Genomic DNA, 15,200 nt, shown 5'->3' on the forward strand with positions numbered 1-15,200 from the left:
GTTACTTAAAGTAGGCTTTATTATATATAACCTTATAAAAACTAATTAAGTACACTAAGTGCCACCGAATCTCCTTAGAACTGGAAATAGGTTGAATACCCTTACAAAAAGTCACTTTGCAAACTTAAATCGCAAAGACTCTTTGTTTTTTAAGATCCTTAAATCCAGTTTTCCTACATTTTATATACAACCTGTAAAACTTAACCTAACTAAAAATAAATAAATAAATAAATGTTTTCTATGGTTAAACTTTTTCAGTCAGTTCTGTTTTATTGCGTGGTTGGTCTACCGGTATAGCCACTATCACTATAGTGTCGTGATTCTCGTACCAAATCGTCTACATTCTTATTAGGGTCGTTAGCTGAGAGTAAAGCTGAGTGTAGTTTAGAAGCTAACCAGCACATGAGGAAAGCAGCCATGAATAGCAGACAACCTAATATGGCTGCTATAACCTGGAAAAATAAAAGCATTGAAGAGTGTGAAAAAGTGGAATTCAAGCTGATTTACCAAAAAGGTGCTACAACTGCTCTCCATAGCTGAGGCCCTTTGGAAAAACTCTCCAGGCATCAGGACCGTATACTCGAAATTTCCTTTAATCTTGGTAAAGTGAGTGTCATTGTAGCGTTGCAAGTTTGCACCGTCTTGATCTATAATCTCTACAATTTCCGCCATATCTCGTCTCCTGTTTATTATTTATATTTATTTATTAAAAAAAACTTTTTAAATAATAAACCAACCGTCTTCTACGTCCATGTCCGGAAGGTTCAAGCAAGTCTAAGCAAAAGTCCGGTTGACAATCGACAGCCTCCATGCACGCCTTGATTTGTGAGTGAATCCAGAGGGTCGACCTCTCCTTCATGGTGCTGAGGAGGAACGCCTCAAAATCAAGAAACACTTCATTGTGTCTCTCCCTGTATCTAGCCGGTTGATGAGGGATGATTGAGGCAAAGTCTCTATTTCTGCACCTGCAAATGTAAATCATGTAATTAGTTATCTTGTGTCCAGCTATGTAAGATGACGTCAATAAGCTTTGCTCATTTGGTCCACCCTAGTCTTCACTATGCGGGAAAGTATCACTTTCGGCATTCGTTAGGAACATTTGTCTAAACTGCTCCGCTGTGGGAATATGGATTACTTTTTTTCAATTAAATTGGGTAGTTTTTAGTGTAATTATTTACGTCATCAGGAAAAGGAAGAAAATATCTTTAATCTTCAAAAAAATTATTAAAATAACAGCCACTCAAAAATGACCAAAAATTTTGCTCTCTCATTCTTTTTGACGTTGCCAATTTGTCTTCAATATTTTTCAATTTAATCTAGTTAGGAGGTTCAATAAGGTTAAGAAAGTAACTACTTTAGCTAAGTTTACATTAGTGACAGTTAACCTAAACCAGATTAAAACAATTTCAGGATTATATATTGACCGGATAGCCGTTGCAATTTAAAAAGTTTACAATGTCATTTTGACTGTGTTTACACAAATGATTGATTTTGTGTATTTTGATCAATAAAAATCTGTAATTGACAACAAAATTATGGTTTATTTTCGATTTTTCAAATTTACACAAACACAAACTAAGTTTGATTTTTTCTGATGTAATTTTGCTTGTTATGTTTTACATTGTTGTCACTTTTTATAATCATTTTGAAAACATAAAATTTCATAGTTTGACAACAATGTCAAAAAAACGTTATGTCACGTGACATTTAAGCAGTTTGGCATTTTTTCAGATGGGACTAAGATTTGTCTTCATCTTTTTTACGGCAAATAACGTTTAGCATACAACGTAAGCCAGTTTCGCTCTAATAAATATGTAGTTGACACAGTTACATACCTCGAGTGCGGGATAATTTGACTCGGTCTTTAACAATCATAATCAAATCGGATTTTTGGTTCTTTTTTTTTCGCGGCTTCCTAATTTTGTTGATGTTAATCGCAATTTGGTCGATGCCACACGTGACCGCTCTAGGACAATGCCAAGGTTTGCCGGCTGACCCAGAATCCAAAAAATTCGAATTGTAAATACCTAAAGTGTACTGCAAAAATCAGGATGAAGATAGCTGATCTTCAGTAACCAAAATCACCAAATTATAATGACGAATCAAATAAGTCAAATTGTGAAGATCGTGATTGTTGAAATCAAGATGAAGAGAGAATGTGAATGAACTTATTTTGATATTTTGATCTTCTTATGACTAAGTTTGATCACTGTCCCTTATGAGTGGTTTTGCAAAACAATTTGCTGTCTCACAATTTTGCATCAAAAACCTTGAAGTTACTGCCGTTACTCTGCTCGGTCGGTAGATGTTAATCTTCAAAATAAGTGATACTTTATGATTGATCACTTGGCTAATAAAGATCAGTTCCGGTAGATCATTACTATAATACAATATAATTGCCCGAGGGCAACCAACTTATTGCATCTATCATCGGTAACGAGTCGTTTGCCTGGTATAATTTTAAAGAACCGCAATCGTATCTGACCTGTTAGAGTACCTAACCAAACCTAAAATATGGTTCGAAAGAGGTTTTTCGTTAAAAAAAAAACCGTTTTGTCTTCTATATGCTTCACGACACCACAAAATTACCTTCTGAGCACGTTATACGGTTACGTGACAGCTCTACAATTATTGCGGCACTTGTTATGTGTATTGTAATATAGTTCTACTACATAGTAAAAGTTTGTTGAAAGCTGCTTTTTTTGACAAAAATGTTGCACAGTCAAACAATGACTTAACTGCCATTTACTTTGGTTTCAACCTTACATTTACATTACATTAAAGTTGCGGTAAAACAACAAACATTTTTGTTTATTAACATATTAAGGAATTTTAGAATACACGCCGGATGTAGCTGAAGAAAATTAAATATTTCTTCGAAGATTACAGGTTGTAAACTTAAAACATATCTGAACTGTGATGGTAACTTTATTACCGTGATAACCTAGGCAAACTATGGTAAAAGTGTAAAACTTTGGTAACCAAATATTGGTTTGAGATAAGCAGAAGAAGTATAATTACCCATCTTTAACCAAGGCAACACTGCCTTGCATATGTGGATCGTCCGGATCAGGAGAAACGGTAACTTCCATCAGTTTCACATACTTCCAGGCAGAATCTGGGTTTATCCTAGCTCTTAACTGCAATTTTGTCCCTACAAATTGGTTTAGTTACTAAAGAAGTTTATTGTCTGAGTCAGGAGATATTTTCAGTGACTAACATACCAATTGGTACAGCTTGGTCGACAGGTAACTCGTTGTTATTTCCAGAAATGTTATGAATCTTGGTCGCTGGAGCTTCTTTGTACAAGGCTACTTCGTACTCCAAACGTCCTGGAGTTTCCTCCACTACTCCAGATACTCTAGCTCCGTGTGGACTGTATAATTTGCAATGTCATTAACACAGCTTCTAGTTGGTTAGTTGAAGACTTACAAGCTTCCAGCAAATCCGGCAGCCTTGTTCTCGATCACAGTCGGTTCAGGAGGTTTACACATGATTATCAGTTCCTGGTCGGATTGCATTACTACACCAGGGAATTGGGGAAACCACACCCTTACATGCACAAAACCCTACAAAAGTAGAATTGAATTAATATGAATTAAGTACAACTCTGCAAGACTACAGGATATCTCAGAAATTAGGTGCATTTAAAGTTCATTTTTTCAACTTTGAAAATGTTTTTACTTACGTTTCTTTTTAGTACACCACATCGTCCAAAATCAGTAATTTTCAAGTAATACCGCATTCCAGTGGAATCGGTAAGATCAGGCCTGATTTGGCATACTGGATCAGTTGCAGGTTCCACCGACCTGTCATCGGCAAACAACGGGTGCCCTTTGAACTCTTCTGGTTTTCTCAATTTGGCCACGATCGTGTCTTTGGTACTGCTCCCACTGTTCGTGGCAAACGTGCATTGTATATCGGTAACTTTAAATTTAAAAAAAAATGTTATTCTCTTTTACTGTTCTAAAATGGATTGTGCGTCTCACCTTCATAGTCTTGAGCTTCTATTGTAATCTGAAAACAATAAAAGGAACCCCGTTAATGATTTTTTAATAACTGGATGTTTCAACGATAATATCATTAATTGAGAAAGTAGGTGACGGTCAATGTTATATGAATGGCATTGAAAGAGATGTTCTTAAAAGGAGTAAAAATCAGTTAACAGTTAAATTGTCTGATGTTATCTGGGAAGTTCTGAGGCAATTTTTAATCAGAATGTTCAGTGCAAATTTGTTGCCATGTTCAATTTCTTATCCTATAATGCAGGCAGAATTGTAATTTATACGAACTAAATAGGTTTATCGCATGATGGTAGGCTATTACCACTATCCGGTCGGCGAGTGCCTGACTTAATTAAGTGTTAACGCCGCCATTTCCTTGATTAAGTCAATTTCACTAACCTCTTCAGTTTTTCCTAAAAATTGTTCTTTAACTGATTAAGCATACAAGACAAATCATGTCTGAACTCCTGATGAAGCGATTGCAACGAAACTGAATACTAACGTGATTGATCAATTTTTTTGACTATTCAGAATCACCAGAATTGACTTCAAAAAAATTTTTTACAAAATAACCTCTGCAAAACGAGCTAACAATACTACATAGTTACAAATATCAGAAAATCAACAGAGCATAAATCGTGCGACCTTTCCGGCTTTCATGCCGGGTCGCCAATTATAAAATTCTTTTTCCCGCATTATTAGCTTGTCATATTAATAAACACGTTGTTAACAACGGTCTTTTTACCAGAAAAAAAACCACGTTTATATCTGTAACAGTTATCTTTCATCTCCAGTTTCTTTTCAATTGCTGCAAGTACACCTAACAATTAATTAAAAAAATCAGATTAATTGGGACGATCTTTCACTTACGTGTATTAGTTAGAGAGCAATGATGAATGAATTTGTATATCTGACGTGACTGATTTTTATGTCGTTAAAGTTTAAATTTGCTTGAAACAAATCACTACAGTAAATGAAAATGTTGCTAAAGATGGACTGTAATAATAAGCAAAAATTGACGTACAAAATAAAATTTGTCAAAAACCATCTACATAGAATCACTTTGGTAACACCAGAAATCTCTAGAAACCCAAATTGACAACATTTTTAAATATGTTAGTGTAAACTTTAGTTTGATTTTTCGTTTATGTTAACGTTTCTTCAAATTTCTAGTTTTGTAATTTGTACTATTGACAATATTCAGATCTTGTTTAGGATCTCATTCAGATAAATTTTCATTCACTTCGTTCCAGTTTTGTGGTTTAAAGTAGCGCCATACTTATCCAAGTGTAACACACAACTGTTTATTTTGCATTCCGTACGAATGCAGCCGAAGAAATTGGGTTTTGGTACAGTTCCTATGTCGCCTAAAATGGCCGTTTTCATTTTTGTCCAATTACTTGACTTTTTACATATTACCCAAGCAAAGATATTCCTTTGCGTCGTTTAACCGCTTTTGAGATACATCAACAGCAGCTCATCTTGATAAATATAAAAAAAACAAACGAGATTTTTTCGAGGCGGCCGCCTGTATCACCCGACCCAGATCTGCTCGAACGTTTACTTACGGGACTTCAGGGTAAAGTTGACTCTCAAGCTCTTTAAACCGACTCGTTTTTACTTAATATTGATGAAACGACGCTAAAAATGCAAAAATAAGTCATTTATATTAATTTATGCACTAGTGGGGTAACAGATGTTTTAATTGGGACGAGTTTTATGTTTTTACTTATTTACCAATGACTGAAGAAAACTTTTATCTTTGACATATGTCAGTTGATCACGTGAGAGCTTTAGTTAACTCGATCATGTATTAATGTCGTCTCTCTTAATTTTTTTTGAGAGCAGTTTTGGCATTTTGATTGCTCCTAACTCGGTTGTTGTGTTTTTTTTAGGTTTGTACCTCATTTTTTATTAAAATTATTTTTTTTATATAATCGTGCAAAAAAATATACTTTTTTTAATGATTTTTGAGATCTATTGCATGGTCATATTAGAAAATTTGAGAGGTGTCAATTTTTTTTACTAATATAACATTTTTACACAAGCAAGCCTCTATCTCATTCTGGTTAGGAGTAATGACACTTAAAAACCTGAAAGTGTCATTTTTCAAACTTCAAACAATATCTCGAAAACCGTTGTAGATAGATATATTACTTATTTACTGGTATTTTTGTATGGTTTAACTAGTTTTTTACAAAACAAGCTTTTCAAGTCTTTAAAAATAAACTATAATAACTGCTTTAACAAAAAATTGCTATATTGAGATATTGAAAGCTTCTGAACGACAAAAACATGTTGCAAAATGTATAAGTATCAATTTACAAATTTAAACTGACCAACAGATTTCCAAATTCTCCTGAAGCAGTCTAAAAAAATGTAAAAACATTCCAAAACACTATAGAATCTCTAAAATGCATTGCAAAGCTTACAAAGCAGCCTAGAAGCTTCTAAAAGCTTCCAAATGCTTTTCAATTTATCTAGAAGCTCTCAAAAGCTTCCGTATGCTTCTAAAGCAGTTTAGCAGCTTCCAAAAGTTTCCAAAACCGTCTACAAGGTTTCAACTGCCTTTGAGGCAGTCCAGAACCTTCAATGCTCTTTAAACTGTCCAAACACCTTCCAAATGCACCTAAAGTAGTCTAAAAAGGTTTTAAAACACTACAGAAACTCCGAAATTCTTCTCAAGCTGTCTAAAGCCTTCCAAAATAGTCTAGAAGCTCTCAAAAAATTGTCTAAAAGCTTCTGTATGCTTCTAAAGCAGTTTAAAAGCTTCCAAAAGTTCAAATTCACATGTCTAATAATGTGTAAGACAGTCAAACAACTCTAAAATTAACATATTTTAATTAATCGAAATGACTACTCAAAAACTTAAATTTTAAATGCAGATAGGGTCTACTTTTACTTTTTATTAATATGTTTTATTATGAGAAATCTTATTGAAATAATGATTAATTTCTATTTTAAGAACTGTATGAAATAAATAAATAATTTTCAAGTAAAAATCAACTAAAAAAGCTCCTCTACTAAAAATGTTTGAAACTTAAAAGTAAAATAAACGCAATTTTGAATGTTGCTTTCTAGTAAAATTCCTTTCTATAGAAAAATCCATAAAACAGCGTTTTTAATCAAGCGAATTTTTAATCTCATTTATTACTTTCTTAATTAGTATTTTTGTTATTATTTTTAGTTTCCTTATATTAATTCGTTTTCTTTCACTTATTAGTATACACAGGCACAGTTCGAATGCTGAATTTTAAATCATACAATATGGCATTTACCGTATAAAATATGAAAATTTACAGTTTCTGAAATAATATGAACAATCGAAAAGGAGGACGCAATTTTATTGTTCAATTTTAACCTCAATCACACCAGTATTGAGAATCAAATAATAGTCCTTATAAGAACTTATTTATTAATCGTCTATTAACACACTTAAATACCTAGAAATTTGCTTAGTCTTATTGGAACTGTTGGGAATTTCTACATAATGTAGATATGGTTATTGCCTTTTCTGGCTTTGTATTCAAATATCACCTACATATAGCTTGTAGACCTAGTCTCGACAGGTGCGGAGGTCAAAAACACACTTAAAAGATCTATACGGAAAATCAGAGTAAACCATAATGACGTCGTTCTAATGTACCTGGACTTTGTGTATACAAAAATGGGGTGCGTGAAACTTAGCCTACAAACGAAAGTTTGTCACAGGGAATTTCTTGGGAAAAACGAGTCCCGAATGGGCACTTTTACAAAACAACTCCGTTTACTGTTTGCGGTGTTTATTTAGCTTTTTACGACCAGATACAGTTTACTTTTACTGTTAATGAATGCTCCGGAGTCGGTTTCGTAATCACTGTAACAACTATTTTTAATTGTCCCACGAATCTCTTCACTTGTTTCAAACCAGTCATTTTGTTACGCTATACCAAAATCCAAACTACAGTGGGATGACATCACAACCGTCAAACACTGTATATCTTCAGTTTTTAGTTTTATGCCCTCACTAGTCAACTATCATTGTCAATACTACAACACTTCTCACAAGCACAATCTCTGCTCATTATTGCTTGTAGAATTAGCAATGTAAACCAAGTTATTTGCTCTAGTATCATCGCAGTACTGTTTGAAATTTTTAGTTATATGATCATCATAATCTAGTTACAGTTGGCTTCATATACATTTCCTAAAAGTGTTCAGGCAGGCAAAAGTGTAAACAGTTTTGGAAGAAGTAAAGTCTAGAAACTAAGTCAAAGAGTATTTAAATCAATCAATTAACATTAACTGGATTTACCTCGCAACAGGAAATTTTCTCTCAAAATATTAATTAGCTAAATCAAAAATTTTAGTCACGTTAATAAGGCATTTTTGGCACACCTGTACTAACTAAAATGATCCATGAAAACTAATGTAAAATACCTATACTCACCGTGAATAAAACGATGAGAAGGACACGAAATTCGTTACCAAACATTGTCTAAATTAATTAATTAAAACCACCGATTAATCTGACAATAAATGGTACCGGGTACTGGACTGGTTGGGTCACCGGTCACCAAAAGTCATCACAATCACATACAAAATCCTCAAATGCGGAAATTTCAATCGCGACAAAAAAATGGTACCGGAACTGGACAAAAACGACGATGGTACTACTTGATGGTACCGAACGCTACTGAACGCCGGTAAGTTCTTTCCGCGTTTTTCCGGTAGTACCGGAGAGTCATTAGTTGGTACCAGAGTACGTCACGGCCCGGTTATCGCGGGCGAAAAGGCTCAACCGGGTACTGTTAGGTCGCGGTTTGTTGGGGTACCATCGATGTACTACATAGAAGCAAACATGTGTATGTTACAGTTTTTAATGAAGTTTTTTATAGTAATTATTTAGGGTCATTTTAATGTAATTGCAAAGTAGCAAATGTACGTTATTTTAAAAAGAACACCCTGTATATTAAGTTACGCTTGTGACACATTACGTGACTGTCTGAAGCTTAAAAATGTTAGATTTATTAAGTCACGTGAGCGTATTTAAAATTAGATTTGTTATTTCATAGTCACGTGACTGATTTCGAGATCAAGTGACCAAATTTAAAATTAATTTTTTTGAATTACGTTACTAGTTTATTTTAAGTTGCTATTTAAACAACTAATCTACCGAACTACCTGAAATCGTCATTCTTCGTGTTAGTACGTCGATGGTACAAACATTGCAAACCGAAAGGAACGTCCAGAAAAGTAGAACAAAATCAGAGAAAAAAAGTGACAGGTCAGTTAATGCTGCCTCGTTATTTATTTCCATTTATAATGTGACTTTGAAGCGTTTTTCTTGCTAAACACACAAGCCTGAAGGTACATGAAAAGCCGTTAATTATACCAACCTGTATAATATCCGGTTAGACCCTTTAACATTCTACACGGTCTCCCAGCAATCATTTCAGACAAAAATGAGTTCTGGTGCATTTTTCCCACACTACTACATTGAAACAACACTGTATTTTTTTGTATTTAATAACTACAATCTACATTTTGGCAATTAAATCACCAAAGTTTGGTGGTGTATCTCTTGTTGAAGTTGGACAAAGACTGGGAGGCATACAATTTCCTGCTGATTTCGGTCCTGGTTACCAGTTTGATGTCCTCTAGGAATCTGTCAAAGGATTCCAGCTTATACAAGGGGCTGCTATGGGACCTTAAGACCCTTTCAGGCCAAGTTTGTGGCCTTGGAATGTCTCTTCGAAAACCTATAAAAAATTTTGGGATAGAGAAAGGCAAGGAATTTTCTAAGAATATAGTTAGTACTGCTGTTTGGTTACCAGAAAGCTTTCTGCTAATGTCTAAAAGCCTAACTTGTGTTGATTTTGTTTTCATCATACTAACATTAGTTTTGTTATCAACTAAAAATTACACATTTAATAAAACTATGTTGTGTTTGTAGGAGTGGTAATATCAGGTGTATGACCATAATCTAATGATGTGTCCACATGTGCAGCATTTGTGAATCCCAGCAGAGTGGGTAGTTTGTGATTTACGCTAATGCTGCACATGTTGGCATAATACTTAATGTTTTTATGGTCTATTTTAGCTTGTCACTATTATCTATACTTATAGCAAATTCTCAAGATTGGTTTCAAGTTAATTTCAACCATATTGATCGACACACACTTACCTCTTCTTCTGCTTTCTATAGCTTCTAGCACATCATCGTAGTAGCTCTTCCTGTAGTCGTAAATATACTTATACTGCAAGTATTTCGGTCTGAAAGTGAAAATGTCCAATTCAAAACCAGGTGTTTTAAAGGAAAAAAATCAAGAAAACACTTTCAGTAACCTACAAGTAATAATTTATTTCAGGAACACGTTTGTTATAATACAATGCCTATTTAAACAATTCTAGTACAACAAACTGTAGTAACGTTTATTGATGTAGTTTTTGCCGTGGTGCAAATTGAATTTGCCACTGAACCGGCTCTTTTCCACCAGCCGTTGGTCTTGAAGTTGAATTCGAAATATTTCGGCCCTGTTTGAGTCTTTAGTGTAGGTGCGTAGTACTCGTTCCGCCCAGGTTTGCGCCACCGGTATATCCCTGGATATTCCCCTGTTCCGTTTGTCCAGATAATCTATGACGTCATCGTAGTAGTTCCGTCTGTAGTCCGTCAGGTATTTGTAGGGCAAGAATTTCGGTCTGCAAAAAATCGTAGTAAGTATGATCCTTATTATAGCAAAGATCAAACAAAATTGAAATGACGTCACAGATGTCAAAATTTGTCCTACCAGAAACGTCTAGAAAAAGGTTAAGAACATTCTATGACTAGTAAGTAAACTTTTAAAGACCTCTGGCAATTTTAAAACATGCTTGGATATTTTAGGACATTTGTTAGAAGCCTCTGGCAACTTTTGGGAGGTTTTTAGTTGTACCTACAGGCCTCTGGTATTTGCAAAACGATTCTAGAGACCTCTGGCCGCTTTAAAAATTTCTTGAAAGTTTTGAAACACTTGTAGAAGCCTCTGACATTTTTTTCAGTAGTATATAGATGTAAAATGATTCTAGAAGGTTCTGAAAATTTTAGAAAATTCTTTGAATTTTTAGGACACTTATAGAAGCTTCTGACCACTGTCTGTGGGGTTTTCAATAGTATTTAAAAGCCTCTGGAATTTGCAAAATTATTCCAGAGGTTTCTAGCAGTTTTAAGCAATTCTGTGAAGATTGAAGACACTTGTAGAAGCCTCTGGCAAATTTTTAAATGATTTTCAGTAGTATGTAAGGGCTTCTGGTACTTTTTACAAGATTCTAGTGGACTCAGACAAGTTAAAAAAATCCTTGAAAGTCTTAGGACACTTGTAGAAGCTTCTGACCACTGCCTGTGGGATTTTTTAGTATTTAGAGGCCTCTAGCATTTGAAAAATTATTCCAGAAGTTTCTGGCAGTTTTAAGCAATTCTGTGAAGATTTAAGACACTTGTAGAAGCCTCTGGCAAATTTTTGAACGACTTTCAGTAGAATATAGAGGCTTCTGGTATTTTTACAAGATTCAAGTGGACTCTGGCAAGTTAAAAAAATCCTTGGAAGTCTTAGGACACTTGTAGAAGCTTCTGACCACTGTCTGTGGGGTTTTTTAGTATTTAGAGGCCTCTGGCAATTGCAAAATTATTCCAGAGGTTTCTGCCAGTTTTAAGCAATTCTGGCAATTTTTTAAAGATTCTCAGTAGTATGGTAAGTTAAAAAAATTCTTTCAAATTTTAGGATATTCATGGAAGCCTCTGGAAATTTAAAAAAAATTCTTGCAATGAGATATTTGGAAAAAGTTAATCAATCAAAAGTCGATGAAGCCACAAAGAAAGTTTGAAATGTTGATTTACACGCTGCTCTGTTGCCAATTATACCAAAAAGTATCATAATACAATACTCTAAATGAAGTAAACTCAAATAAAACTATGGTATGTGTAACTTTAATAATGATTTAATTCACGCTTATTAAGTTGGTTATGTTTGATTACTTTATAGCGACAAAAAAAATGTTAACAATTTTGTATCCCGTTTAATGATAAAGTCATCAAATTGAAGCCTTCAATATCCAATCAGCAATCAAGCTAAAACCGGCACCGTATAATAGCGGAAAAAAGGCCAATCACTGCCGGCGGTTATCTATATCTAGACCCATAATAATCTACGGCATTATTACAGGAACTATCTCAACAATCTAATTAAAATCACGCGTGTCCAATTATTTTAAGCATTTCACAAAAACCCTTTAAAAGGCAAATATTATCTATGCCATCGAATGCCCGATGATGTATGTAATTATGGTACGGGACAGATATGAAGCTATTTCGTGTACTTCTAATCAAATGCATACCTAAAAGTCATTAGGCACATGCTCTTATTGCCATATTTAGATTGGCGGAAGCCTTAATAGATTTTATACAGGACCGAACTTGTATCAAGTTTTTTTTCTACTTTAACCAGAATATTAGCAGAGTTTAGAGAACAAATAATAAACCGAAAAGGTCCTTGCATATTGCAACAAAATGCATTTTGTGCAATATGCAATTTCAGAATTATATTAATAAAGAGTTAAAATGTAAAATGAGTGATCAAATGCAATTAAAAAATTAGCAACACCAAAAAGAAGGTAGATAGTAGGATTTAGGCGTATGCATCATAGTCAAGCCAAGTAAAGCAATTTGAAAAAATAGCTCAGGTTACAATTTTATAATTAATAATTAATTTATTTTATTAATATATAATTAAATTAAGTTATACGTACCTTTGGCGTCTATTTAACCTGTGATATTGAAAATAAACTTACCTACCTAAACCCTACCTTTTCGTCTACCAGGAATGAAAAATTCATTAAAAGAAGACTAAACGTCATAAATGACGTATCAGACGTAAATTGACAGCTGGTCGTGAAAATCTATTATGATAAGTCCAAATGTGCGTAAATCCCAGCACTGTGATTGGTCAAGAAAGAAGCTTTCAGGATGCTGCTTTCTCTTGACCAATCACAAACTGATTGATTTACGTAAATACTACACATCTGATCTTGCTTTGCTGCATGCCAGATAAAAAGATCATGTGACCAAATGTCAGATTACGTTACTTTCGAATATGGATGATTTTGCATTTTCAATACCTGTACAAATTACACTGAATGAAACAAAATACACAAATGATGATGATTGTAATTAATAAAGTCACGTGACGTTTTTTTTTAAGGAACAAGAGAAATACTTGATTTTATCTTGACATCATCAGAGTTGCTATAGCGAGAAGTTCAAATTTAAAAGAAAAGTTAAAGAAACTCAAATTTAACTTATTCCAAACAGTTAGCTTTAGTAAACCAACTAATTTTAACTTAATTACACAACGGTAATTATTGGCTATTGTCGAATTTTCCTGGGCATTTAAAAGCGAGATGCCGGGGGCGTATTTTTAGACTTGCCCGAGGCTTTCGACTTAGTACGACACACTATGACCAGTAAACTAAATACTTATCTCCAAAATTGTATTTCTTAAAGAGAATTGTTAAGGATTTAATGCTAATTTTGTACAGTTAAAAAACTGATCATTAATTAGTCTCACCTGATCCAATGTTTGAACAGCAACAATTTGTCAGGGTCCAGATAGTCGTCGCCCTCAGCTTCAGCGGCCTGTGCTGGCGCTGATTCATCTCCGGGAGCGTCGCCCCCAGCTGCAGGGGCATTCCCACCCTCAGAGGCTGCCGCAGCTGCTGGTGCAGCTGCACTTTCAGCTGCAGCAGGTTCAGGTGCTGCATCGTCCGCCGATGAGAACCAGTCCGCGTTATCGTCATCCATGTTGGTTAGTCCTGCAAAAAATGCTCAGATTACTCCAACTGTATATTCAAAGAGACTCAAAATCTAAACTTGTCATCAACTTTTATACAGTTTAAAAGATAGAGCAAGAGTGGCCAATAATGACTGGACCTGTATGTAACCAAATTTTGATAACCAAATACATGGTGTCTCAAAATCGACTGCAAGCATGGAAAGCTAAGAAGGTATAAGAGATACAGGCTCGGTTAAATAAAGGCAAAGTACTTTTAAGGTTTCAAGTTTCTGAGATATCTAAAAAAATAGCTTTTAACCCTTATTATTTATTAATCTTGCTTGAAAGATCATGTGACTTAAACTGTTTACATGACTGAAAGGTCACGTGACTGAAAAACTGCCGTAAAAAGTCAAAATAATCCTCGTGACTAAAAATTTGCTTTAAAATATACAAAAATAAATTTTTTGAAGCACTGATATTAAATGAAACAACTGTAAAAAATATATAGGGTGTTCTATTTCTAAATTCTGTTATAGTTTTATTAGACGCTTTTTATTTAAACGTTTTTACTGCTAACCAATGATAAGGTTTAAATGGAGAATGCAAAGTAAAACATCATAAACATAAAAAGTCATCCCATTCTACTTTGATTTCCATGGTATAATGTTGAAATTTACTTAAATCGCAATTTAAAACCAAAATAAGGGCTGTTTTTTAATTAGAGCTTAATTTTTGACCCTCTATGATCATAATTCCTGTATACAATATTATAGCAAATTCGGCGTTGTTTTCCAAAAATCCTTTTTGGCTCGTTTACAGAATACTGACCCGGTCAACGTAATTAGAGTAAGTTCAAAAAACTACAGTTAACCAAGCAAGAATAATAAATGACCTCCAGGTTTTCCAGATTTATGACAATTTAATGTTTGTTACAGAGTGTTATATCACAATTTTTTGGGGAATGTAACACTTTTACGATACATAATCCGTAAATTGGAACATTCCAAACGACCTGTACTGGTGGTCTTACGCAATAATATATGCACGGAATAACTCGGTAAATGTCACGAATACAAGTTGCTCTAAAATTACTCACCTTCCTAATTATTACACTCAACACTTAGTTCACCGGCGAACAATTGAATGTGGGACTGCTTAAAATTTATTTGGAGAACAACGGTCACCCCACCATCACCCTGTATCGTAATCAAGTGCCAATGGAGAACTTATAGTGGTCGTGGGAGTGTTTTCCAATAGCTGCGTATAACCTCATCTGTGGTTATTCCAGACCTAAACATTATTGATATTTTTTTTCAAATGTTTTGGAACGCACAGAACATTTTTACTGGAAAGAGCCGGGCAGTAGCTAGCTACTAAGTAGTTAAACTACTAACTTAGCTACAATTTG

General features: G+C 34.2%; 2 protein-coding genes across 3 annotated transcripts; both read right to left on the minus strand.

Moving 5' to 3' along the window:
* Position 1: 1 nt before the first annotated feature.
* On the minus strand, positions 2 to 9,221 carry LOC145731376 (uncharacterized). Its single transcript, XM_081983127.1, has 9 exons — positions 8,434 to 9,221; positions 3,990 to 4,017; positions 3,689 to 3,927; positions 3,433 to 3,569; positions 3,225 to 3,376; positions 3,022 to 3,154; positions 738 to 965; positions 508 to 682; positions 2 to 452 (listed from the first exon to the last, which is right to left on the minus strand). The coding sequence occupies exons 1-9, from the start codon at positions 8,476 to 8,478 to the stop codon at positions 270 to 272; spliced, it is 1,320 nt and encodes a 439-aa protein (XP_081839253.1). The 5' UTR covers positions 8,479 to 9,221; the 3' UTR covers positions 2 to 269.
* A 275-nt stretch (positions 9,222 to 9,496) lies between these two features.
* On the minus strand, positions 9,497 to 15,049 carry fln (flightin). 2 transcript variants are annotated; one of them, XM_081983132.1, is made up of 4 exons: positions 14,889 to 15,049; positions 13,586 to 13,829; positions 10,171 to 10,259; positions 9,497 to 9,745 (listed from the first exon to the last, which is right to left on the minus strand). In XM_081983132.1, exons 2-4 carry the CDS (start codon positions 13,816 to 13,818, stop codon positions 9,543 to 9,545), a joined length of 525 nt encoding a protein of 174 aa, XP_081839258.1. In that variant the 5' UTR covers positions 13,819 to 13,829; positions 14,889 to 15,049; the 3' UTR covers positions 9,497 to 9,542. The 2 variants fall into 2 exon arrangements, with proteins under 2 accessions (XP_081839258.1, XP_081839259.1); XM_081983133.1 differs by lacking the exons at positions 9,497 to 9,745; positions 10,171 to 10,259 and adding an exon at positions 10,328 to 10,685.
* Between the last annotated feature and the right edge of the window lie 151 nt (positions 15,050 to 15,200).

This window comes from Ips typographus, linkage group LG7 (genome assembly GCF_016097725.1).
Source record: "Ips typographus isolate SLU linkage group LG7, UJ_Ityp_2.0, whole genome shotgun sequence".
NCBI classification, from domain to species: domain Eukaryota; kingdom Metazoa; phylum Arthropoda; class Insecta; order Coleoptera; family Curculionidae; genus Ips; species Ips typographus.

What these genes read in the sequence shown, in the direction of transcription:
- LOC145731376 (XM_081983127.1), bottom strand. Translation starts at nt 8,478, where the DNA reads ATGTTTGGTAACGAATTTCGTGTCCTTCTCATCGTTTTATTCACG. An exon ending in GTGGTGTACTAAAAAGAAAC is followed by an intron (nt 3,570 to 3,688) that starts GTAAGTAAAAAC and finishes CTACTTTTGTAG; the next exon opens with GGTTTTGTGCATGTAAGGGT. An exon ending in GCCGGATTTGCTGGAAGCTT is followed by an intron (nt 3,377 to 3,432) that starts GTAAGTCTTCAA and finishes CAAATTATACAG; the next exon opens with TCCACACGGAGCTAGAGTAT.
- fln (XM_081983132.1), bottom strand. Translation starts at nt 13,818, where the DNA reads ATGGATGACGATAACGCGGACTGGTTCTCATCGGCGGACGATGCAGCA. An exon ending in CTGTTCAAACATTGGATCAG is followed by an intron (nt 10,260 to 13,585) that starts GTGAGACTAATT and finishes TTTCACTTTCAG; the next exon opens with ACCGAAATACTTGCAGTATA. An exon ending in TATAGAAAGCAGAAGAAGAG is followed by an intron (nt 9,746 to 10,170) that starts GTAAGTGTGTGT and finishes AATTTTTTATAG; the next exon opens with GTTTTCGAAGAGACATTCCA.